The sequence below is a fragment of the Galeopterus variegatus genome, unplaced genomic scaffold, assembly GCF_000696425.1.
Source record: "Galeopterus variegatus unplaced genomic scaffold, G_variegatus-3.0.2 Scaffold4812, whole genome shotgun sequence".
NCBI classification, from domain to species: Eukaryota; Metazoa; Chordata; class Mammalia; order Dermoptera; family Cynocephalidae; genus Galeopterus; species Galeopterus variegatus.
The window spans coordinates 61,116-87,514 of record NW_007730923.1 but is presented as its reverse complement, the minus strand read 5'-3'; the positions used below and the strand labels follow the sequence as shown (position 1 = coordinate 87,514).

The 26,399-nt window shown below is 37.6% G+C and overlaps 1 protein-coding gene across 4 annotated transcripts in view; it reads right to left on the bottom strand.

Moving 5' to 3' along the window:
- RNF170 (ring finger protein 170) overlaps positions 1–20,215 on the bottom strand; it is a 35,421-nt gene extending 15,206 nt beyond the window's left edge. For 2 of the 4 annotated variants that reach the window (XR_551651.1, XM_008588414.1), the window contains exons 1-3: positions 20,076–20,215; positions 3,315–3,390; positions 183–291 (exon numbers count right to left, since the gene is read on the bottom strand). Coding sequence is in view for 3 of the 4 variants with exons in the window: in XM_008588414.1 (XP_008586636.1) it covers positions 183–291; positions 3,315–3,390; positions 20,076–20,212 (322 nt within the window). In the remaining variant the exon portion in view is untranslated. Of the gene's footprint in view, positions 1–182; positions 292–3,314; positions 3,391–3,511; positions 3,598–20,075 lie in introns of those variants that run through there. The other 2 variants (XM_008588415.1, XM_008588416.1) reach the window with 2 other exon arrangements.
- Positions 20,216–26,399: the final 6,184 nt, after the last annotated feature.

The following is a 26,399-nucleotide window of genomic DNA, read 5'->3' as shown; positions in this document are numbered from 1 at the left end:
TAAATAGAATATAAAAAATTATGTTTTTAGTATATTATGCAGAGGCTATAAATATACTTGGTTGACAAGTAGACCAGGATACCAGAAGAAATCTACTCAAAGAAAATTAGAAATCCAGCCTATGTACACTATAGGTCTTGGTTTAAACAGTCACTTTTACCAAGTACAGCACTGTTGCTTACCACAGAAAAGATGTCCACAGTTCGTTTCCACAGGGAAGGAGGCTTGATGTAAACAGATTGGACAGTACATGTCAGTATAGAACTGCTGTCGAGCAATGGCAGGTGCATCCTGATGAGAAAATATGTACACACATTTTATATATGATATACATAGAGTTTTCAAAATTATCTTTGTGTTAAATTATATTTAAGAATACAGTCAATAGTGTGTAATTCTCATCAAATTTTGGGTGTGCAAACATTTAAGGTCTTCTAAGTTTGATAAAGTTATGAGGCTATATTGTTGTCTTATTTAAAATATATGCATGGTCTTTACCTTCCTTCCAGAACACAATTTAAAGATAAAACCTACATTAACTCAGGAGTTTTTCTTTTACTCTCTTGGAATGAGAAAGTTATTCTGAGTAACATAAGGCTAAGCTAATGCGTAAGCTGAAGAATAAGAAATGTCAAAATATTTTCTAAGTCTTAACTTTTTTTCATTTTTAACATCTTTTTAATTTTAACACTTGTCCTCTTGACAAATGTTGCATGTAGGCTATACCTCACATGAGACCAGAATTAAACTTTCGGAGAAGAATATTTGGTCTTTTTTTTTTTGTTTTTAAAGATGACCGGTAAGGGGATCTCAGCCCTTGGCTTAGTGTTGTCAGCACCACACTCAGCCAGTGAGCTAACCAGCCATCCCTATATAGGATCCGAACCCGTGGCCTTGGTGTTATCAGCACCACACTCTCCCAAGTGAGCCACGGGCCAGCCCTATTATTTGGTCATTTTGAAAGCAGAAAAATTTAAGATCACTGGTAACTTGAACTTAATCCTTCACATAGTCATAGTAATAAATATGTTTCTCGGTTACATCACTGTTGTGATCACATAGGAATACTGAGTAGAATTACCAGTACAAGAAGCATCCAGATCAAAGATCCCACTAGAACGTAAGTGCCATGAGGGCAAGGACTTTATCTGTGGGACTCATTGTACTATCTCGGAACCTAGAAAAGTGCCTAGCACTAGTACATAATGTATATCTATTAAAATAGTTATTTATCAAAACCTGTTTGATAGCACCTAGCACACATAAACAAAGTAGCTGGCATTAAAAACATGTAATTACATCTAATACAGAAAAAAGTATCAAGGTTGCTTAATGTGAACTCTTCTTAACTGTATATTGAATCAAAGATTTTTGCCACCCAATATAATAAACCATAATTAAAATTTCATATTTCTTAAAACAGCCCTAAATTACCAGAATATTCTATAATGCAAGGTCACACCTTGATGTTGTTTATGTCAGTTGTAATGGTACAAAAAAGAAAAATGTGCAGCACTTAATGTTCTCTCCACCCATTCTCTTCATTTTTTTTTTTTTAAGAAATTGACAAGGCCGGCCCGTGGCTCACTCGGTAGAGTGCGGTGCTGATAACACCAAGGCCACGGGTTCGGATCCTATATAGGGATGGCCGGTTTGCTCACTAGCTGAGCGTGGTGCTGACAACACCAAGCCAAGGGTTGACATCCCCTTACCGGTCATCTTTAAAAAAAAAAAAAAAAAAAAAAGAAATTGACAAAAAAACCTATTAACAATGCTGTCCAATATAACTTTCAGCAAAAATGGAAATTTTTATCTGTGCTGTCCAATATGGTAGCCACTAGCCACATGTAGCTACTGCGTGCTTGAAACGTGGCTAGTGTGACTAAAGCACTGAATTTTAAATTTTGTTTAATTTTAACTTAAAATTAAATTAAAGTTAAATTTAAATGTGGCTAGTGACTACCATCTTGGATAACAACCCAGAATACATTAAGTTATTACCTTTGTTTTAACTCTAAGACCTACATGCCATGCCTGAGAAAGATGTGCGGTAGATGAATAGGACAGGGGTGCAGAGAAATCTGGAAGAGTCATCTTAGTCTGTGATTCATGCATAGCTAAACCTGTTCAGCTAATAATATATAATAGCTTCTGTGAACTTAAAAAAAATCTTAGTGATCTAATATGATGAGAATAATAATAGTTGCCTTATTTATCACGTTTGAAGATTAAATAAGATAGTTGTTTGTGAAATTGCTTGTTAAGTTAAAAAACACTATCCCAACATGAACTCTTGGTAACAACACTTCTGGAACAGAGTACTACTAATATGCTCCAACTGTTCTTACATGAATGAATTTAAGTTTCATGAGGGTAGGAATTTTTGTTTAGTTCACAGTCAAATTCCCAATGGCTAGAGCAAGATCTGGCATATGGTAGATGTTTAAAAGATATTGGGTAAATGGATAAATTATAAAACCCTCATTGGAACTAAAGATTGATCGGGTAGGAAAGCAATCCCTAATTTTTGCTTTTTTTTTTTTTTTCCTTTTTGTCTTTTTTTTGTGACCGGTAATGGGATCGCAACCCTCGGTGTCGCACCCACACCGCGCTCAACCAGTGAGCGGACCGGTCTCTACATGGGATCCAAACCCTCAGCGGGAGCGCCGCACTCTACCGATTGCGCCACCGGGCCGGCCCCTAATTTTTGTTTTTTGATGTTAGCTATCTCAGCATGGAGGTCTACAATATCCTACTTATTCCAGCCTTCATAAAGCATATTACATTTCTGGTTCTTAGAGATTCCATCTGGTATAAAGCAAAGACGAGGCAGAGGAGAAAAGTTATCTTTTCCGCCTAACTTTGTTTTGTTAACTTAGACCACTGAAGAAAAAAGGGCGTTGGGGGTGGGGGGGGACACAAAAAACCAGCGATACCCTCTAATCATTTTTTTGTAGGTCATATCTTCCTACTTCTTAGGAAGTTTATGTTAGAAAAAAATAGTTTTCTCACTACATTTCATTAAAGCCAACTAGACAATTATTATTTCTGCACAAATAAATAATATAAAAACTGCTGCCGTTTAAAGCAAGCTAATTAAGAAACAAAACATGAAAACACCTGGATACATTAAGAGTAAGCCATTTGCCTAATCTGAAAATATACGATCTATAGGATAATTTAAAATAATTTGAAGCAGGAAAGAAGCCCATGTTTCCAAAAAGTGATTTAGTAATGTTTCATCACAATATCATATGCAACAGGAGTTATAACATCTATTCCTTACATAAATGCACTTATTTACATAACAGTACCTGTTCTGTTTGAAGTTGTTCTCGAAGTACCCTTACTAGCTCTTGGTTTTCTGGATGAATATTTTGATGTACATTTCTGTTGAAAGAATATAATAAACTTTGGATATAAAATATTGTCAGATGAATCCATTTTTCTTATGAGTGTAATTTTTGACTTAGAATAACTGGTAACTTAATAAGTGTAAATGATGGCATACAACTGCACTCCAGTTCCAGACTCTACATTCCAGGTTATTCTGCGTTGAGTTCTGAGATCACCGATCATTAGCTGATTTCAGGTTTACCTGGCAAATGATAAAATCCAGAGACCTAGTACCTTAGGGATTTCTTGTAATTGCAAGCTTATAAATAATACAAAGAACAATTAATACATTTATTTCTTTTGTGAAATTCCTTTAAAAAAAGCCCTATACAATTCTACATATTATTATGCATTTGAACACTTTTCCACATCTAATGAGGTCTTTCTCCTAACTTTTCAGGTATGAGGAGAGGTGGACAGAGTAGAAAATAAAACTCTATAATGTGGAAAAGTCAAAACTTAATATACCACTAATATCTTAATATTAATAATTAAAATGGAGAACCAAAGGCAAGAAGTTAGTGGCTGATATAAATGGGTGGGATAAGACATGACAGTATTGAAAATTAGAAGTGATGGTCAGGTTGGTAAGGTGGGATAAGGATTTATATCTGAATCACAACTTGATTTAACTTGGCTGTAGATTTTTTTCCTACTTACTTAACATAACAATAACATTTTTATTTATTTGTTTGTTTGTTTATTTATTTATTGGTGGCTGGCTGATATAGGGATCTACATAATCCCAGGGTTACTCTACAGAAGAACCTTTACTCTCTGGTTAAGCCAATATACAACAGATATAAGAACTCTGATAACCAATGGGATAGGGAAAATTAAAGAAATCCATCTTATGATTATTCATGTCAGTAAAAAATACAAATAGTGGAAAAGAAAGCTGACAAAAATATAACCATTAGTTCAGAGAAGACTTAAGGGGGATTTAAAGTCAGATATTTAAACAGAAGCTTGACATAAATGTAAAGAAACTACTTGAACTCTGTTTAAACCCCTTAAATTTTGGTGGATTCTTTATTATAAAAAACATTAAATTTTTATGACTGAATAAATGATCTATGAAAGAAAGCTACATCTATATGAATGCAATCTGTCAAGGAGCAATCTATCTAGCCCAGGAACCTTCTCATTTGAATGCCAGTGAACACTTAGCTAAATGGCATTTCTCTGTTCTTTGAGAGTGGAAAACCATTCCCTTTCCATTAAAAAAAATAGTGATGACTTTTCAGAGTATGGACATGAATCATGTGGCTGGAAGGTCTTTCTTTTGGTTTCTTTCCATAAAAGAGAAAATGTAGAAATTTAAAAATTTGCTAGTAAAGTATTTGAAAAGTCAAAGTATAGCCAAATAACAAAAACAAACAGCTCAAGCTACTGAATACAACCTGTACCTCAGGTACTTAAATGTGATTGGCAGCTATGGGTACATAACCAAAAATCTACAAAATGACAGGATTTTTCCAAACCCTTGATCTTGGTGTTATCAACACCCATTGTAACCAACTGAGCTAACTGGCCAGCCAATAATGGCATTATTAAGGCAGATTGCCAAAAAAAAACCAAAAAACAAACAAAAAAAAACAGATTGAAAGCCAGACTACAAAATCTGGTACGTAAGATCATCTTAGCTGTGAGAAATGACAGGGCATTTGACACTCAGTAGGTCTAAAATAAGATGCCAAGGAAGGTGGTGGCTCTAATATAAAACTGAAATACATTTGTTGTTATTAGTGTTTACCAATGATTTATGGTTCTTCTTTGTTCTTTGAAAGGGGTCCCAAACTATCAAATCAGTTAAGCTGTGTGCAGCCCTGGAAAAGAGCTAGGAACCCTGGATCAAAGAGTACAAATGTGCAAGACCCTTTTTTGGAGGGGGGGGATATTTTTTTTTGTGGACAAGACTCTTTTGACTGGCTTCTGGTGTGTCAACAAATGGCAACTAATATTAATAGCTTAAGAAGGAAGAACAAATTAAAAAGATTAAAAAATTATAACTACAAAACACTGCTGAAAGAAGACAAAAATAAATGGAAAGCCATTCTGTGTTGATTGTACTGTTAAGATGAAAATACCTGGGGCTGGCCTTTGGCTCACTTGGGAAAGTGTGGTGCTGATAATACCAAGGCCACAGGTTCAGATCCCTATATAGGGATGGCCGGTTAGCATATTTGGGAGAGCGTGGTGCTAACACCACCAGGTCGAGGGTTAAGATCCCCTTACCGGTCATCTTTAAAAAAAAAAACTACCCACAGTGTTCTATCTACAGATCAATGCAATCGCTATCAAAATCCCAATGGCATGCTTTGCAGAAACAGAAAAACTCATCCTAAAATTCATATGGAATCTCCAGGAACCCCCAATAGTCAAAACAACCTTGAAAAAGAACAAAATTGGAGGACACACACTTCCTGATTAAAAACTAACTACAGGCTGGCTGGCTAGCCCAGCTGGTAAGAATATGGTGCTGATAACACCAAGGTCCAGGGTTCAATCGCTGTACTGTCCAGTGATTGTACTGTACCCTCCCCTACCCCCCAAAAAACTGAACTTAGTACAAAGCTGTAGTAATCAAAACAGGGTAGTACTGTCATGGAATACAAAATATACTCCAGAAATAAACTCTCACATACATGGTTGCCAAAGACAGAATGTTTTTGTCCAGTCCCCACAGCCCCAAAATCCAAATGCTGAATCCCCAGTGTGATAGTATTTGGAGAAGAGAACTTTGGGAGGTAATTATATCATGAGGGTGGTGCTGCCATGATGGGATCAGTGCCTTTATAAGAAGAGACATGAGAGAGCTGTGGCCTGTCTCTGCTCCCTGCAATGTGAGGATAGCAGAAAACAGCTATCTGCAAATCAGAAAGTGAGCTCTTGCCAGACACTGGATCTGCAAAACCCTTGCTCTTGGACTTCCCTGCTCTGGAACTGTGAGATACAAATGTCTGTTGTTTAAACGACCCAGTCTATTGGTTATTTGTCTTATAACAGCCCAGACTGACTGAAACAATGATCGATTAATATTTGACAAGGGTGCCAAAACTACTCAATGGGGAAAGTACAGTCTTTCAACAAATGCTTTTGGGAAAACTGAATATCCACATGCAAAAGAATGAAATTGGACCCTTACCTCACACCACTACAACAATTAACTCAAAATGGATCAAAGACCTAAACTTAAGAGTAAAAACTGTAATTTTAGGAAAAAACATAGAGGAAAATCTTCATAATTTGGATTTGGCAATAGTTTGTTAAATAAGAGCACAGGGAACAAAAGAAAATATAGATAAATTGGACTTCGTCAAAATTAAAAACTTTTGTGCATCAAAGAACACTATCAGGAGAGTGAAAAGAAAATTCATGGAATAGGAGAAAATATTTGTAAATCATATATCTGATAATAATATCAGAACATTTAAAGAATTCTTATAACACAAAAAAAAGGTAAACAATCCAAAAATGGGTGAAGAACATTTCTCCAAAGAAGACATACAAATGGCCAATAAGCATATGAAATGATGCTCAACACCATTACTCATTAGAGAAATGCATATCAAAACCATGAGATGCTATGTCACATAGACAAACATGGCTATTATCAAAAAACAACAGAAAATAAGTTGTGGCAAGGATGTGGAGAAACTGGATTCGTGTATTGCTACTGGGAATGTAAAATAGGGCAGCTGCTGTGGAAAACAATTTGGAGGTTCCTCAAAAAGTTAAATGTGGAATTACCCTATGACCCTGAAATTCCAGTTGAGACCAGGGACTCAAATAGATACTTGTATACCAGCATTCTCATAACATCATTATTCACAATAGTCAAAAAGCAAGAATAATCCAAATGTCCATTGACAGATGAATGGAAAAATAAATTGTGGTATATTCATACAATATTATTTAGCCATTGCTATGGGTCACATGTATCCCCCCAAAGTTCATTTGTTGGAAACTTGATCCCCACTGTAACAGTGTTAAGAGAGTGGGAAATCTGATAGTGGTATTTGAAAGGTAAGGTAGGAAGTGATTAGATTATGAGGACTGTGCCCTCGTGAATGGGTTAATACACTCATGGGTTATCAGTGACTGGTCCTGATGGCTTTATAAGGAGAGCAAGAGAGAAGGTTAGCTCTCTTGTTCTTGTTCTCGCCATGTGACACTCTGATCACCACAAGACCCTGTAGAGAGTTCCCACTCAGAAGAATTTCCTCGGGCCGGCCCGGTGGCACACTGCTACAGTGCGCCGCTTGAGAGTGCGGTGGCGCTCCCGCCAAGGGTTCGGATCCCACATACAGACCGGTTCCCGCTCACTGGCTGAGCGAGGTGCGGGAGCAACACCGAGGGTTGCGATCCCGTTGCCGGTCCCGGTCCGGTACGGGCGCGACACTGAGGGTTGCGATCCATTGCCGGACACGGAAAAAGACAAAAAGGAAAAAAAAAAAAAGAAGAAGAAGAATTTCCTCACCAGATATGCTCCTCTGGACCTTGGACTTCCCAGCCTCCAAAACGGTAAGAAAAAAATTCTATTTCTTTATAAATTACCCAGTTTCAGGTATTCTGTTATAAGCAACAGAAAATGGACTAATACAGCCATAAAAAGGAATGAAATTCTGATACGATGGTAGCGTACAACACAGACTTTGAAAACATTATGCTACGTGAAATAAACCAGACACAAAAAGACAAATATTATATGATTCTACTTTATGACCTACCTAAAATAGGCTTATTCAACAGAGGTAACCACAGTCTGGGAGAGGAGGAATATGGAGTTACTGGATGAGTACAAAATTTCTGTTTGAGATGATGAGAACATTCTGGAGGCAGAAGCTACCTGACACTGTGAAAATCCTCAATGCCACTGAATTGCACACTTACAAATGGTAAATTTTACATTATGCATACTTTACTCAATACAAAAAACCCCATTAATTGTAATGACTAAAAATATCAAAGAAATTACAAAAAAGAGAAAAAAGTTCCTTTGTTTGAATTTTAAACCACACATGCTAACTGTATTAGTCCATTTCTTTTTTTTTTTTCCCCTTTTTGTCTTTTTTCATGACCGTCAACGGATCGCAACGCTCAGTGTCGCACCCGTACTGGACCGGGACTGGCAACGGAATCACAACCCTCGGTGTTGCGCCCGCACCTCACTCAGCCAGTGAGCGGCTGGTCTGTATGTGGGATCCGAACCCTCAGCGGGAGCGCCGCCACGCTCCCAAGCAGCGCACTGTAGCAGTGCGCCACCGGGCTGGCCCTGTATTAGTCCATTTCTGTTGCTTATAACAGAATACCTGAAACTGGGTAATTTATGAAGGAATAAAATTTATTCTTACATTTTTGGAGGCTGAGAAGTCCAAAGTTGAAGGAATGTATCTGGTGAGGGCCTTGTTCTTGGTGGTGGCCCTACAGTGATGCAGGTTGTCACATGGCAAGAATGGGCTGAGCAAGAGAGAGCTGACCTGCTCAGTCACTCTCCTTATGAAGCCATCAGAACCATGCCCATGACCACCCACTAAACCATCAACTCCATAAATGGATCAATCCATTCACTAGGGCATGGTCCTCACAATCAAATCACCTCTTCAAGGCCCCATCTTTCAATTACCATAATAGGTAATTCCACCCTCAACACTGTTACAGTGGGATTAATACATGAACCTTTGGAGGACACAATTCAGCCCACAACACTACCCCTCCCCCAACCCATTAACTAATTGATTACCTCAGTTGAAGTAACAGGATTACAATTGCCAATTAAATTTGAATCTGAAGAGCTAGATAGTAATTTACACTAACCTCGCATCCAATTGTATGACACACTCAAGACAATGAGTCTGTCATATGACTGGACATATGTATCATGCAATGGGGAGCACATTATATAATTTGAAAAGTTATTTCTTAGGTTGAGCCAAAATCTTATCATTTATCTCCACCAATTGGCCCTGGTTCTGCCCATGAAGCCATACAAAATAAAGCTAATTAACAAAATAAGCCTTTGTTTTATTTAAAGACAGCTGTTATGTCCACAGTCCCTTTCCCTAAGCTAGATATCCACAGTTCCTTTAAGCATTTTACATAATTTGTTTCCATAGCTTTCCCCACTCTGACAATCTCCCATGAATGTTTTCCAGTTTAAAATGCTTGTCCCACACTGAATATAATCCAGATGTAACCTTTATCTGGTTATTTTTATTAATGTAGCCTATACTGTTAAATTTTTGGCATCTCCAATATACACAATTGCTTTATTAAATGGAAACATTTATTTATTTATTTATTTTTAAAAGATGACCGGTAAGGGGATCTTAACCCTTGACTTAGTGTTGTCAGCACCATGCTCAGCCAGCGAGCCAACCGGCCATCCCTATATGGGATCCGAACCCGTGGCCTTGGTGTTATCAGCAACACACTCTCCAGAGTGAGCCCCAGGCCGGCCCAAAATGGAAACATTTATTTATTTATTTTTAAAAGATGACCGGTAAGGGGATCCTAACCCTTGACTTAGTGTTGTCAGCACCATGCTCAGCCAGCGAGCCAACCGGCCATCCCTATATGGGATCCGAACCCGTGGCCTTGGTGTTATCAGCAACACACTCTCCAGAGTGAGCCCCAGGCCGGCCCAAAATGGAAACATTTATTTATTTATTTTTAAAAGATGACCGGTAAGGGGATCCTAACCCTTGACTTAGTGTTGTCAGCACCATGCTCAGCCAGCGAGCCAACCGGCCATCCCTATATGGGATCCGAACCCGTGGCCTTGGTGTTATCAGCAACACACTCTCCCGAGTGAGCCACAGGCCGGCCCAAAATGGAAACATTTAGTTTGGAATTCACATCATTCCATTCTATGGGGAAAAAACTTTTAGCATACAAGTAATAAATACTTATAGTACAGAAATTAGAAAGCAAATAATGGAAAAAAATTAAATATAAAATTAATTTTATACAGATAATTTTAATACAAAATGGTACACTTAGGATTTTGTGATCTTGTGGGGGTTTTTTTCTCTCTATATATTTTTTAGTTCATCCTAACTGTAACTCTGCACCCTGTAAGTGCCATCTCCCCAGCCTGTCAACCACCACTCTACTCTCAGCTTTTATGAGTTCAACCTTTTTAGATTCCACATATGAGATCATGTAGCACTTGTCTTTCTGTGCCTGGCTCATTTCAGTCAGCACAGTGTACTCCAGGTTCATCCATGTTGTCACAAATGATAGGATCTCCTTCCTTTTTAAGGATGAATAGTATCCCATTGTATATGTATATTATGCACACCACATTTCTTTATCCATTCATCTGCTGATGGACACGTAGATTTATTGTATATCGTAGCTATTGTAAATTATGCTGCAATGAACATGGTAGGGCAGATATTTCTTCAACATACTGATTTGACTTTCTTTTGGTATATACACACAAGTGTAATTGCTGGATCATGTGGTAGTTCTATTTTTAATATTTTGAGGAAACTTCATACTGTTTTCCACAGTGACTGTACCATTTTACATTCCCACCAACAGTGTACAGGGTTCCTTTTGTTCCACATCCTTACCAACACTTTTTCACTTTTTGGTAACAGCCATTCTGATAGGTGTGAGGTGATACCTCATCGTGGTTTTAATGTGCATTCTTTGGTAATTAGAGATATTGAGCATATTTTCATACACCTGCTGGCCATTTGTATGTCTTCTTTGGAGAAATGTCTATTCAGGTCCTTTGCACATTTTTTAAATGGGGTTATTTGTTCTCTCGCTATTGAGTTGCTTGAGTTCCTTATGTATTTTGGATATTTACCCCTTATCAAATGCATGTTTTGCAAATATTTTCTCCCAGTCCGTAGGTTGTCTCTTCACTATGTCAACTGTTTCCCTTGCTATGCAGAAGCTTTTTAGTTTGATGCAGTACCACGTATCTAGTTTTGCTTTTGTTGTCTGTGCTTTTGGGGTCAAGTCCAAAAAATCGTTGCCCAACCAATGTCAAGAAGATTTTCCTCTATGTTTTCTTCTAGTAGTTTTACAGCTTCAGGTCTCACATGTTAAGTCTTTAATCCATTTTGAGTTGAATTTTGTATATGGTGTGAGACAAGGGTCCAATTTCATTCTTCTGCATGTGTATATCGAATTTTCCCAGCACCTTTTATTGAAGAGACTGTCCTTTCCCCACTGTGTGTTCTTGGCACCTTTGTCAAAGATCAATCGACCAGGCTTGCCAGTTAGCTCAGCTGGTTAGAGCATGGTTATAGTAACACCATAGTCTAGGGTTTGGATCCCTGTAATGGCCAGCTACCAAAAAAAAAAAAAAAAAAAAAAATCGATTGACCATAAATGCACAGATTTATCTCTGAGCCCACTATTCTGTTCTATTGGTCTATAATGTCTGTTTTTAATACCAGTATCATGTTGTTTTGATTACTATAGCTTTGAAGTGCATTTTGAAATCAGATAGTGTGATGCCTCCCATTTTTTTTTTTTTTTTTTTTTTTTTTGTTCATAATTGCTTTGGTTATTCAGGGTCTTATGTGGGTCTGTACAACTTTTAGGATTGTTTTTCTATTTCTGTGAAAAATATCATTGGTATTTTGATGGGGATTGCATTGAATCTGTAGATCACATTGAGTAGTATGGACATTTTAACAATATTAATTCTTCCAATCCGTGAACATGGATATCTTTCTATTTATTTGTGTCTTCTTCAATTTCTTTCATTAATATTTTATAGTTTTCAGTGTACAGAACTTTTGCCTCCTTTGTTAAATTTATTCCTCAGTTTTGTTGTTGGTGGTTTTTAATTATTGTTTTCTTGATTTCCTTTTCAGATAGTTCATAGTTAGTATGTAGAAATTCTATAGGGCTGGCCAATTAGCTCACTTGGTTAGAGCATGGTGCTGATAACACCAAGGTCCAGGGCTCAATCCCTGTGCCAGCCAGCCAAACAAAACAAAGAAAAAAAGAAAAATAGAAATGCTACTGATTTTTATATGTTGATTTTGTATCCTGCAACTTTAATGAATTCATTTAGTAATTCTAACAGTTTTTAGTGGAGTCTTGGAGGTTTCTATATACAAGAGTATTTCAAAGGTTCATGGAAAGATCTATATTATCTTTTAATTCTATTTTTCCACAAATTTTTTGAAATCCCCTCATATAAGATCACATTATGTGCAAACAGGGTCAATTTGGCTTCCTTCTTTCTAATTGGGATGTCTTTTAAAACTTTTTCTTGCCTAATTGCTTTGGCTAGGACTTCCAGTACTATGCTGAATAGAATTTGTGAAAGTGGGCATCCTTGTCTTGTTCCTAATTGTAGAGGAAAGCTTTCACATTTTCACTGTTCAGTGTGATGTTAGCTGTGGTCTTGTCATCTGTAGCCTTTATTATGTTGAGGTACATTCTGTACTAATTTATTGAGAGTTTTTAATCATGAAAGGATGTTGAATTTCATCAAAAGTTTTCCTGCAAACTGTTGAGATGATCATATGGTTTTTCTGTTAATGTGGTAAATCATGTTCATTGATTTGCATACAATGAACCATACTTGTATCCCAAGGATAAATCCTACTTGGTTATAGATCCTTTTAACATGCTGTTGAATTCTGTTAGTACTTATATACAAATATTTTGACAGCTGTCCAGTAAGGTGATCTGAACCTCTAGCCTTGGTTTTACCAGCACCATGCTCTCCCAAGTAAGCAAACTTGCCAGCCCGTTTGTTAGTATTTTTGCTGAGGATTTTTGCATCTGTGTTCATGAGGAATATTGGCTTGTAATTTTCTTTTCTTGATGTGTCTTTATTTGGCTTTGGAATCATAGTAATGGCCTCAGAGAATAAGCTAAGAAATTTTCCCTCCTTTGCAAGTTTTTGGAAACTTTTAGATGTTAGTTCTTTAGTTTTTTCTTTTTTTGGTGGATGGCCAATACAGAGATCCACACCCTTGACCTTGATGTTATAAAACAGTGCTCTAACCAAGTGAGCTAACCGGCCAGCCCTGGTGTTAGTTCTTTAAATGTTTGGTAGAACTGCCAAATCTCCTTCCTTTTTAAGGCTGAATATTATTCCATTGTGTGTATATTCCACACCTTGCTTATCCATTCATCTGTCATGGACATCTGGGTTGCTTGCACTTTTTAGCTGTTGTAAATAATGCTGCTATGAACATGGGTATACAAATATCTCTAGTCCCTGTTTCCTTTCTTTTGGGCATATGGCCAGAAGTGGAACTGCTGGATCATATGGTTATTCTATTTTTAATTTTTTGAGAAACTGCCCATACCATTTTTCACAGCAGCTACACCACTTTATATTCACTCCAACAGTGCAGAAGGGTTCCAATTTCTCCATATCCTCACCAACACTTGTTATTTTATGTTTTGATAGTAGCCATCCTAATGATTGTGAGATGGTATCTGATTGTAGTTTTGATTTTGCACTTCCCTAATTACTAATAACATTGAATATCTTTTCAGCTGCTTATTGGCTATCCATATATCTTCTTTGAGGAAATGTCTATTCAGATCCTTTGCCCATTTATTGAGTTGTCTTTTTATTATTGAGTTCTTTATATATTCCAGATACAAGTGCCTTATCAAATATATAAGTTCCAGGTATATTCTCCCATTCTGCATGTTGTCTTTTCACTTTCTTTTTTTTTTTTTTCCTTTTTGTCTTTTTTCGTGACCGGCAACGGATCGCAACCCTCAGTGTCGTGCCCGTACCGGACCGGGACCAGCAACGGGATCGCAACCCTCGGTGCTGCACCCGCACCTCGCTCAGCCAGTGAGCCGCCGGTCTGTATGTGGGATCCGAACCCTCAGTGGGAGCGCCGCCGCGCTCCCAAGCGGCGCACTGTAGCAGTGCGCCACCGGGCTGGCCCGTCTTTTCACTTTCTTGATGATGTCCTTTGAAGTATAAAAGCTGTAAATTTTGAACAAGTCCGATTCATCTACTTTTTTGTTGTTGCACATGCTTTTGGTATCATATCTAAGGTCCTTTGCCAAATCCAAGGTCATGATGATTTACATCTATGTTTTCTTCTAAAAGTATTATAGTTTTAGCTCTTATACTTAGATCTTTTTTTAAAATTTTATTTTTTAAATTTTATTTCTCAATATACATTGTAGTTGATTTTCATGCCCCTTTACCCAATCCCCTCCTTCTCTCCCCTCTCCCCCACATCATATCTGTTCACTTGACTTAAAAGTTCAAGGAATTTTTGTGATTGTTGTGTCTTCTTCCCCCTCCCTCTTGTTTGTGTGTTTATTTATTTATTTATAGCTCCCACAAATAAGTGAGAACATGTGGTATTTCTCTTTCTGTGCCTGACTTGCTTCACTTAATATAATTTTCTCTAAGTCCTACCATGTTGTAGCAAATGGTAGTATTTCATTCTTTTTTATAGCAGAGTCATACTCCACTGTGTAGATATACCACAGTTTCCGTATCCACTCATCTGATGATGGACATTTGAGCTGGTTCCAACTCTTGGCTATTGTAAATAGTGCTGCAATAAACATTGGAGTACAAGTATCCCTTCGGCATGATGATTTCCATTCTTCTGGGTATATTCCCAACAGTGTAATAGCTGGGTCATATGGTAGATCTATATGTAATTGTTTGAGGAACCTCCATACCATTTTCCATGAAGAGTACACAATTTTGCAGCCCCACCAACAGTGTATGAGAGTTCCTTTTCTCTGCAACCTCTCCAGCACTTATCATTCTCAGTCTTTTGGATATTAGCCATCTGAACTAGAGTGAGATGGTATCTCAAAGTGGTCTTGATTTGCATTTCCCGGATCCTGAGTGAAGTTGAACATTTTTCCATGTGTCTGTTGGCTATTCGTATATCTTCCTTTGAGAAATGCCTATTCAGCTCCTTTGCCCATTTTTTAATTGGGTTATTTGTTTTTTGCTGTAAAGTTGTTTGAGTTCCTTGTGTATTCTGGATATTAATCCTTAGTCAGATGTATATTTTGCACATATTTTCTCACACTTGGTTGGTTGTCTGTTTACTCTGTTGATTGCTTCTTTTGCTGTGCAGAAGCTTTTTAGTTTGATATTAATCCCATTTGTTTATTTTTCCTTTAGTTGCCAGTGCTTTTGGGGTCCTATTCATAAAGTCTGTACCCACTCCTACATCCTGGAGTGTTTTCCCTATGTTTTCTTTAAGGAGTTTTATTGTTTCGGGATGTATATTTAACTCTTTAATCCATTTTTGAATTGATTTTGGTATATGGTGAGAGGTACGGGACTAGTTTCATTCTCCTACATATGAGTATCCAGTTTTCCCAGCACCATTTTTTGAAAAGGCAGTCTCTTCCCCAGTACATAGACTTGCTGCCTTTGTCAAAGATCAGACGGCTGTAGGCATATAGGTTAACTTCTTTTTTTTTTTTTTTTTGTCTTTTTCCGTGTCCGGCAACGGGATCGCAAAGCTTTGTAGTATAGTTTAAAGTCAGGTAGTATTATGCCTCCAGCTTTATTTTTTTTTGCTCAGGATTGCTTTGGCTATGCATAATCTTTTGTTATTCCATATAAATGTCTGGATAGCTTTTTCCATCTCTGAGAAAAATGTCATTGGAATTTTGATGGGGATTGCATTGAACCCGTAGATCACTTTGGGTAATATGGACATTTTCACAATGTTAATTCTTCCAATCCAAGAGCATGGGATATCTTTCCATCTTCTTGTGTCCTCTTTAATTTCTCCCAACAGTGGTGTGTAGTTCTCATTGTACAGATTTTTCACATCCTTGGTTAACTTTATTCCTAAGTGTTTTATTTTTTTGGTGGCTATTGTAAATGGGCAGGCTTTCTTGATTTCTTTTTCTGCATGTTCACTGTTGTAGTATAGAAATGCTACTGATTTTTGTGTGTTGATTTTGTATCCTGCAACTTTGCTAAAAATATTTATCAACTCTATAAGGTTTTTTTTTTTTTTTTTGTCCTTTTTTGAGACCAGCCGCACCGTGCTCAGCCAGTGAGCGCTGTGAGCGAACTGGTCATCCCTATATAGGATCCGAACCCGTGGCGGGAGTGCTGCTGCGCTCCCAGCGCCGCACTCTCCCAAGTGCGCCACAGGCTCGGCCCTACTCTACAAGTTTTTTAATAGAGGCTTTAGGCTGTTCAATATATAGGATCATATCTTCTGCAAACCGGGATAGTTTGACTTCATCCTTTCCAATCTGGATGCCCTTTATTTCCTTCTCTTCTCTGATTGCTTTGGCTAGTACTTCCAACACTATGTTGAATAGGAGTGGTGAGAGTGGGCATCCTTGTCTAGTTCCTGTCCTGAAAGCTTTTCCCTTAAGCTGCCAGGATGATACTGGCAGTGGCCTTATTATATATGGCTTTATTGTGTTGTGATACTTTCCATCTATGCCTAACTTGTAGAGAGTCTTTATCATGAAAGGGTGTTGAATTTTGTCTAATGCTTTTTCAGCATCTATAGAGATGATCATTTGGTCTTTGTCTTTGCTTATACTTAGATCTTTGACCCATTTTGAGTTAATTTGGTGTGGTAAGGTCCAATTTTATTCTTTTGCCTGTGTCCCAGCACCACTTACTGAAATCTTTCCCCACTGAGTAGTTTTGGCACTCTTGTCAAAGATTAGTTGACCATAGATGTATGAGTTGACCATTTCTGAATCTTGATTCTCTTGTACCAGCATGTTAGCTATCCTCCCAACTGACAATTTTATAAGCATGCCTCTTATGTCTTCTTCATCCAAGTTGCCATTTAAAATGAATAGAACAGGCCCAAGGACAGAGCCCTGCAGCAATACACAAGGCTATCCTTTTTATTTTATATTAAGACATTAGTCAATACTCCTAGGAACAACCTGCCAACCAGTTATGAATGAACTTAACTCTGCTATCATCTAGTCATTCATTTCTCCCTTATGTCCACAAGTGTATCACCAATGTCTCTGTGAAGTATTACTTCATAAAATACCCTATTGAAATCAAGCTAGTTTTATCCAAGTAAGAGACTATCAAGCCAGAGGTAAGAGAGTAAATTAATCATCATTTAAAAAGTGTTAACATTCTGCTTAATAATCCTTTGTACAATTTTTACAGGAAACACTAATTCATCACATTCATCACTTTTTTCTATCTTATACTTTTTTTCATTTCTGGTATCAATGACATACAAAATTTTATTTATCTTCATGTGTTAACTCTTAAATTTCTTCTTTTAATTTTTTTATGTATTTTTTAGTTGACACATATTGATACATATCTATGGGGTACAGAGTTAAATTTCAATATGTGTATACATGTTAATAAACCAGGGTAATTAATTAGCATATTTGCCATCGTAAAAATTTATCATTTCTTTTATGACAGCATTTGAGGTTCTCTATTCTAGCCATTTGAGAACATAAAATGATTGTTAATTATAGACTCATAGCACTAATGTAGACCTCTAGAACTTATTTTTCCTACCTAGCTTTGATTTTGTATCCATTAATTTCTACTTTATTCGTCTCTACATATTGGTACATAGACATATGAGGCCTTTAAATATTACTCCTGATTCTATAAGCTAATTAATTAATTTAGATAGAATTCTAATCTTAATTCACTCTACACTGTCCAAGTCTCTTTTTTTTGCCTGTTTTTGCACTTTTTAATCTGCATTACCTACAAATTGATGAATTCATTATGAAATATGAACATTTTATTCAAAATATGGATGTTGAGTAAAATATTACCTGATAAACAGTTGATGACAGAAAAAATATGTTAGCATTCAGAGCCCAATGGAAAATAAAATATGACAGTACTTCAAAAAGTTCATGGAAGGATTTGTATTACCTTTCAATTCTATTTTCCTATGAACTTTTTGAAATACCCTCATATCTTAGTAAATATATACAATCACAGAGATCTATTACAGCAGTCTTCCCTTATCCTTGGGGTACACATTCCAAGACCCCTTGTGGATGCCTGAAACCACAGATAGTAATGAACCCTACATACTCTTGTTTTTCCAATACCCACTGTATTAGTCAGGGTTCTCTAGAAAGACAGAACCAATAAGATATGTATATAAACATTTGAGAGGGGATTTATTAGGAGAATTGGCCCATGCAATTATCAAGGCTGAGAAGTCCCCTGATAGGCCATCTGCAAACCAGATGCCAGTAGCGAGGCTCAGTCAAAGTACAGAAGCCTCAGAAACAAGGAAGCGGATGGCGTGATTCTCAGTCTGAGGTCAAAGGCCTGAGAGCCAGGGGTACCCCTGGTGTAAGTCCTGGAACCCAAAGGTTGAAAAGCCCGGAGTTCTGATGTCCATGGACAGGAGAGCAGAGTATATCCCAGCTTTTGGGGAGAGAGCAAGAGATTCACCTTTTCCTCTGTTTTTGTTCTCTCCAGGCCCCCAGTGGATTGGATGGTGCCTGCCTATACCAGGCAGATCTAAAGGGCAGATCTTTCCCATCCAGCACTCAGGCCCACATGCTAATCTCTTCTGGAAACATCCTCACGGACATACCTAAATAGATTGCTTTACCAGGTTTCTAGGTATTCCTTAATCTAGTCAAGCTGACACCTAAAATTAACCATCACACCTATATACCTATGATAAAGTTTAGTTTATCACAACACATAGCAGAGGAAGAGATTAACAGTAATAACTAATAATAAAATAGAACAATTATAATAATATGCCAGCATCACTACTCTTGTGCTTTGGGGGGCATTATTAAGTAAAATGAGGATTATTTGAACACAAGCACTGGGATACCACAACAGTTGATCTGATAACCGAGATAACCACTAAGTGACTATCAGGTAGGTGGTGTACAGAGTGTGGATATGCTGAACAAAGGGATGATTCATGTCCTAGGCGGTATGCAGCAGGATAGTGTGAGATTCCATCATGCTACTCAAAGCTGGGTGCAATTTAAAACTTATAAATTGTTTACTTCTGGAATTTTCAGTTGACCATGGGTAACTGAAACCATGGCTGCCGTGAAAGTGGCTAGATGTCACAACCACCATGCAGATGGTCCACCAGCAACTGGAATGCATTGACACAAGGAGAGTCACCAGCAGATATAAAGAAGAGGATCTCTCTCTCCTCAAAGCCCATTTCAGAGTGACAGAAGAAGCATCTGCTCTGTGATAATATTGGGGGAACTGAACACACCTCTCAGCATTGGACAGATCATCTAGGCAACAAATCAACAGAGTAACCATTACTCTTTCAGAAGGAGAGAAGAAATCTAGGGTTATCAGTGGTGGGAGGGGCGAGGGAGGGGGGATAGGGAGAGATTGGACAAGGGGCATAAAGAATATGTACAATTTGTAACAATATACATACTAGTAATATTGATTTGATCAACATATGTCAACACTGAATCCCAAAAATATGTATAATCAATTATGATTCAATAAAAATAAATAAATAAATAAATGAATAAATGAATGAATGAATGAATAAAAATAAAATAAATCTTATAAATTGTTTATTTCTGAAATTTTCAGTTGACCACGGGTAACTCAAACCATATAAAGCAAAATCATGCATAAGGAGAGACTACGGTACTTGCTTTTCACATTAATTATTACATATTACTAGAAGAAGTCAAAGTCAGTGGCCCTTGGAAATATATATTTCAATTCTTTTGTCCTTTAGTCTCACCTGAAAAGTGCATATACCAGAGTAGCAATCAAAGCGAAACTGACCACAACTGCCACAAGAACTTGGTCACTTACTCCTTCTATAACTGAATCACCATCCAGTTTCAGACTTTGAACTTCAACTTGATATTTGGCCATTCCAAGTCTAAACTAGGAAGAAACCAGACAAAAGTTACAAATAACACAGTGAAAATGAAATATACCAATAAAAACAATATAAATATAACTGACTTCTAACATATTTAATTTTTTGTAGTGCCCACTTGAGGCAGGCTGCATTAAGTATAACTCCAGTGGGGATTCCCACATTACTGAGTTCTTTAAAATCTGCCAAATTATTTTGGGGAGAACAAAATTCTGTTTCCTTTAAGGAAAATAATTAGTATAATTTATCATCCATTTACAATTTTAAAAACAAATTTGTAAAAAATACAATTTCCTCTTCATGCCTAATTTTTTTTTTTTTTCCTTTTTGCCTTTTTTCGTGTCTGGCAACGGATCGCAACCCTCAGTGTCGCGCCCGTACCGGACCGGGACGGGCAACGGGATCGCAACCCTCAGTGTTGCACCCGCACCTCGCTCAGCCAGTGAGCAGGAACCAGTCTGTATGTGGGATCCAAACCCTCGGCAGGAGCGCCACTGCACTCCCAAGAGGCGCACTGCAGCAGTGCGCCACCAGGCCGGCCCATGCCTAATTTTTTAAAAAGAAGATGTTCTTGCCCAAGTGATCTTTTCTTACTCCTGAATACAAAATAAATTCTCCAAGTAGATCAGATCCCTCTTCTCCCTCACAGCACTGAATGTGTATGTCTTATGGAATTTACCATGTATGGATGGGAAATATATATATTGTAGTCTTCTGTAAATATTCTTATATAACCTAGCATATGCTCTGTACACAGTAGGACCTAATAAAAGACTACTTGAATTAATGAAAATTCTGGTGCTTGAAAAACTATTAGCCTCACCTGAAACTAAGCTCATCTTATGGTTCAGTATTCTTTGAACTGCCTGGAATATGGAATCACTCTGAGGCTGTATTTCCTTATAAAGAGAAAGGGAGAATATGGAATTCTCCTTCCCATACTCTGGAGAAAAATGGTAGTACCCAATACTATAGGAATAAGGGGAGATAGCCCAACCACATCAGAGTCCAAATATCACAGGTAATTCATGTATTTTTTCAGATGGCAAAACAGTAAAGTTCAAAGTCTTTATAAGACACCTAAAGGGGAATAGGGAAATATTCAATTAAATATACATATTAAGAATTAAAATAAAGTCCTGCATTTATGTCACTTACTACACTGAAAAGTTTTTTTTATCTAAATCTGTTAGGAGGAAATTTTGAGTATGAAAGCCTAACACCTTTGTAAAGGATCTGAACTGGCTGTTAGTAAGAAAATTATCTCTCATGGAAGAAACTTAAGCAAATAAATAGACCAAAGGCAGCATTCATCAGCTTTACACACACCAATAGACTATCAGGAACTTTCTAATAACAGGTTTCAAATACCCATTATGAAGGTGCACACCAGGAAACTCAGAGAAAGAGCTGTATTTTCAGTATTTTCATTCAAAAGAACAGTCAAATGAACTGCCAACTGAAACTGAAGAAAGAGCCTCAAATAATCTAGAGGTGGGCCATGCAGTCAATTTAGATTTTTATTTGATCAGGTATTCTCTTTTAAAATTAGAGATACTGTGGCTGTGTCAAAATCCAAAATGCAGTGAGAACTATTAATTCTGCTTAAAGATAACAAAAATTTTATCCTTTGTGTCAAGATTCCCAGCCTTCTATTTACTGAAAATAGTTACTTCACAGAGTTGGGAGGGTTAAACCAAATTAAATGGAAGCAAAAGTGCTTTTCAAGTGAAGTGCCAACAGATGTATTAGAATCATTACTTATATTTTCTCCTCTGCTATACATTTAGGCAGTTTATTACTTGTACTTTAAAAAAATGCATTAAATTTGTTTCTATGTCCTTCCAGTACTAAATTCTACTGCACAAATTATATATATAATACATATATATGTATGTATGTATGTATACATATATATATGTATGTATGTATGTATACATATATATATGTATGTATGTATGTATACATATATATATGTATGTATGTATGTATACATATATATATGTATGTATGTATGTATACATATATATATGTATGTATGTATGTATACATATATATATGTATGTATGTATGTATACATATATATATGTATGTATGTATGTATACATATATATATGTATGTATGTATGTATACATATATATATGTATGTATGTATGTATGTATAATTTGACTTCTTTATAATTACACTCATAAGATACCGCTGCAGACTACCAAGAGCTCAGAGATCCAGGATACTCTTAAGTATTGTACGGCCATATAATGCTACTTGCATAATTTTACAGCACAGATTCCGAATATTGTTGAGAAGAACAAAGAAGTCAGCTGCATTTCCCTGTTGTGTGGAACTTCCAACTATCTACCAACAGTGTTTGACATACGTGTTGGGGGCTTCAATAGCACAATTTCTGCTGTAGTTTTTCTTATAATCAGAGTAAAAAAGGAATTGTAGGTGCTAGTGCCTCAGAAATGATGTATTATTATAAGATGTCATAACACCCCTCAGTTAAGAAACGGACTTGTCTAAAGAGTACAGGGGATAAACAATAAAAGAAACAAAATTTCCTACTTGAGATAACATAATATCTCAATCTTAAAAATGAATTCCAAAATCAATCTGGACTTCACTTCTCCAACTTGTTTTTCACAATCAGTGCTTGTCTAGATCTAAACAATGCTGCTGCTTTTGTCCAATAACATGTGCTCTGAAGTCCAAGCAGTTGCTGCTTGGACATTAAGAGTCCTAGATTTTATTTCCACTTCTACTACCACAACGGTGACCCCACTTAATCCTTCAGGACTTCTCATTTTCTGCAAAACGTTAAAGTTGGACTTGATTTTTTTTTTTTTTTTAATGAATTTTTTTGGTGGCTGGTGTGGGGATCCAAACCAATGACCTTGGGGTTACAAGGCTTTGCTCTAACATACTGAGCTAACCGGCCAGTCCAGACTTGAGGATTTCTTTAGTTCCTTCCACCTCTACATTTTTCTGATTCAGTTTTCAGAATAGAGAAAAGACAGGCAAGATAAAAACCAAAGGTTAAAGTTGTTATGAGTGGGAAGCTGGATTCGAAGAGCCACACCTTCACTTTTCCCAGGATACACTTCTACGGTTTGAATTCTTTCAAATTATGTTAAAGTATGTATTACCTAACAATAAAAATAAAGCTAGTACTTGCTTCCTCCCTAGAGATGCAAATTAGGAGTCAATACCACCTAGTCACTCTGTTTCCTAATGGGTACCTTGTAAATATCTCAGAGAAGGGCGAATGGGAGGCACCCACATTGACTGCAGGGCAAGACAGTAGCTGGCTAAACTCTCACTCTGTCATGAACTCTTTTTAGTCAGGAACCACATCTTGAGCAGTGCACAGGGTCTTACATGTTGTAGGATGTGAGAGGGGATTGCTAAACGCTGTTTACACAAAACCCAGAAACAAGGTCATTAAATGTATAGAACATGGTATCTAATCTATTTCATGGGATCCCGTCAAATACGAAAATGACTTATTCATACTTTGTTTTTGAGATTTACAAAAACAAAACACCATAGATCTTAGAAATTATGTGGTAGCAGCCTGAAGAACTGGCTTCGTTATTGGTTAGCTGGATAAGTCTTATTGAGGAGTAGCTTAATACAGAGAAGAAGTATAAGTTTTGGAGTCAGGCAACTGTGTACAGTACTTATGTAAAGTGTGAGTCTCGGCTTCCTCATGTGTAAAATACATGAGTTAGGTTGAACCATATCAAACTGCCACTTTTTTGGTAACAAAACAAAACACCTTGTCTTGTAGAGTCTGTAATGAAATAAAGAAGGTACAGCATTTAACATACTCCTTGGCACATCGTGCACATCATACAGTCTTCTCAGTAAATGGGAGCTTTAACATTTTGATTACTATTATTAACAATTGTGAAGGAATCAGCAGAACTATGATAAAACTTAGTCATGCCTTCCCCATAGCTGCACTATATAGCATCTCAAACTCTCTTTAATCAAGGCTGTAAGTACAATATATGTTCCCTTGGGAAGACAGAATAAATTTGGGAACATTGCCACATAGGACACCACCATGTTCACTTGAATGTGATAAACAGCTGTAGATGAGAACTAGCCTCCAACCAACTGGAGTAAGGCGGCAGCTAAGACAAATTCAACTCACCTCTCCTGGATCTTTTTCAAAGCTTTTCAGGGAAGGAAAAAAAAAAAAAAAAAAATCACACTCGGAGAAAAATAAGGAAAAATAAGAAGTTCCAGGACTTGCTGGAACAAAGGAGAAAGCCAGTATCTTTTTACCCAAGCTCATGTAGAAACTTGTTGGCCACACGGCTTCTGCAGACAATTACTCACATCCAAGAAGCTTTAAATATAATTTCTTTCATCAAGGGTAATGGGAGCTACAAAATGAAACCTCAAGAACACTACAGCATTATGCACAAAAGCATTGTGGGTACACAGTCAAGCTTGAAAAAAGGAGGCTTTAGGGCCGGCCTGGTGGCGCACTGGATAGTGCGCCGCTTGGGAAGCGCGGCGGCGCTCCCATCCGAGGGTTCGGATCCCACATACGGGCCGGCTCCTGCTCACTGGCTGAGCGAGGCGCGGGAGCAACACCGAGGCTTGCGATCCCGTTGCCGGTCCCCGGTCCGGTACGGGGGCAACACTGAGGGTTGCGATCCGTTGCCGGACACGGAAAAAAGACAAAAGACAAAAAAAAAAAAAAAAAAGGAGGCTTTAGGTGAATTGGGTCAAAGCCTTGAAAATATGAGCAGCTGGAGTAAAGGTGTTCACTATACCACAGTCCCTCCAGCAAAGGCCAGCACCTTGTCTCCACATCCAAAGATAAGCTACGTGCAAATCAGGCTTAAGTCAGTGTCACATGTACTTTTCATTCACTTGCCTAACAAGGGTACAGGTCACTTAAAGTGATAGAGATTCTACACGAACAACCTAGACAGGTGAGACACATATTCATAATTTCTAAAGCTTTCTCTAAAGAGAAGAATGTCTGAAAGAAAGACCATTGAAAAGACTTCAGGTAAGATATTTTACATTCACCAAACAATAAATCATCAGGTGTGAACTGTTAACTGGTACTCTGTAAGGCATCATTTAAAAATCTATGCTGTCTCGGCAGTTCTGAGTGCTCAACGAGAAAACCTATTATTAATAGGGGTTGGGGCTCTAGGAACTACAAACCAAAGTGAAGATGTGTCATGGGAAGTTAACTTTGTGGCACTCCAAATAAAAGCTTGGCATGGGCCGGCCCTGTGGCTCACTCGGGAGAGTGCGGTGCTGATAACACCAAGGCCCCGGGTTCGGATCCCACATAGGGATGGCCGGTTCGCTCACTGGCTGAGCGTGGTGCTGACAACACCAAGTCAAGGGTTAAGATCCCCTTACCGGTCATCTTTAAAAAAAAAAAAAAAAGCTTGGCATCATTCGGTAGTTATGCATACCCTATGAATTAACAATTATCCTAGGACTCCAAGCCTTATGTCTTGGAAACTTCAACACATTTGCATTAGGGTCCAGGTACAAGAATGTTTATTAGCATTGTTCTGAGTAGCCCCAAGCAGGAACAAAATGTCCATTAACAATAAGGATATACTGTTATATTCACACAATGGAATATGAGAAAGAAACGAAAATTACCTATACACAAATTTGGTATTAATTTAAAGCCACAAAACAACACAATATGATGCCACTTATAAAAGTCCAATAACAGGAAAAGGAAAACTATATTACTATATTACATACATAGGTGGTAAAGCTATAACGAAAAGCAAGAAAGTCATTATCACAGAAGTCAGGCTAGGGACAGAATCATGCTCAGAAGGAACACGATACGGGTGGGGGTTGGCAATGCTCTTGTTTTTAGCTGGGTGTTTCATTATTTGTTACCTTCGTATGCACTTTTGTGCAAATGCTATATTGCTTAAAAATTTATCGGTAACCCTGCAGGAATTGGTTCCCCTAAAAAGATGAGGGCTGGAGAACGATCCGCCTCGCCATTAAAAGGAGGCCAACTCTGAACACCAGGAGAAACCGGCTCTAGGGTCTGTCTGGGTCCCTACGGATTAGCGAACTGGCGTCACCCTCTCCTAGTGCAAGTACAGTTTCACCGAGTCAAAGCTCCGGGTGACCCAGGAAGGAACGGCGGGCTCCCCTCGCCGCGCGA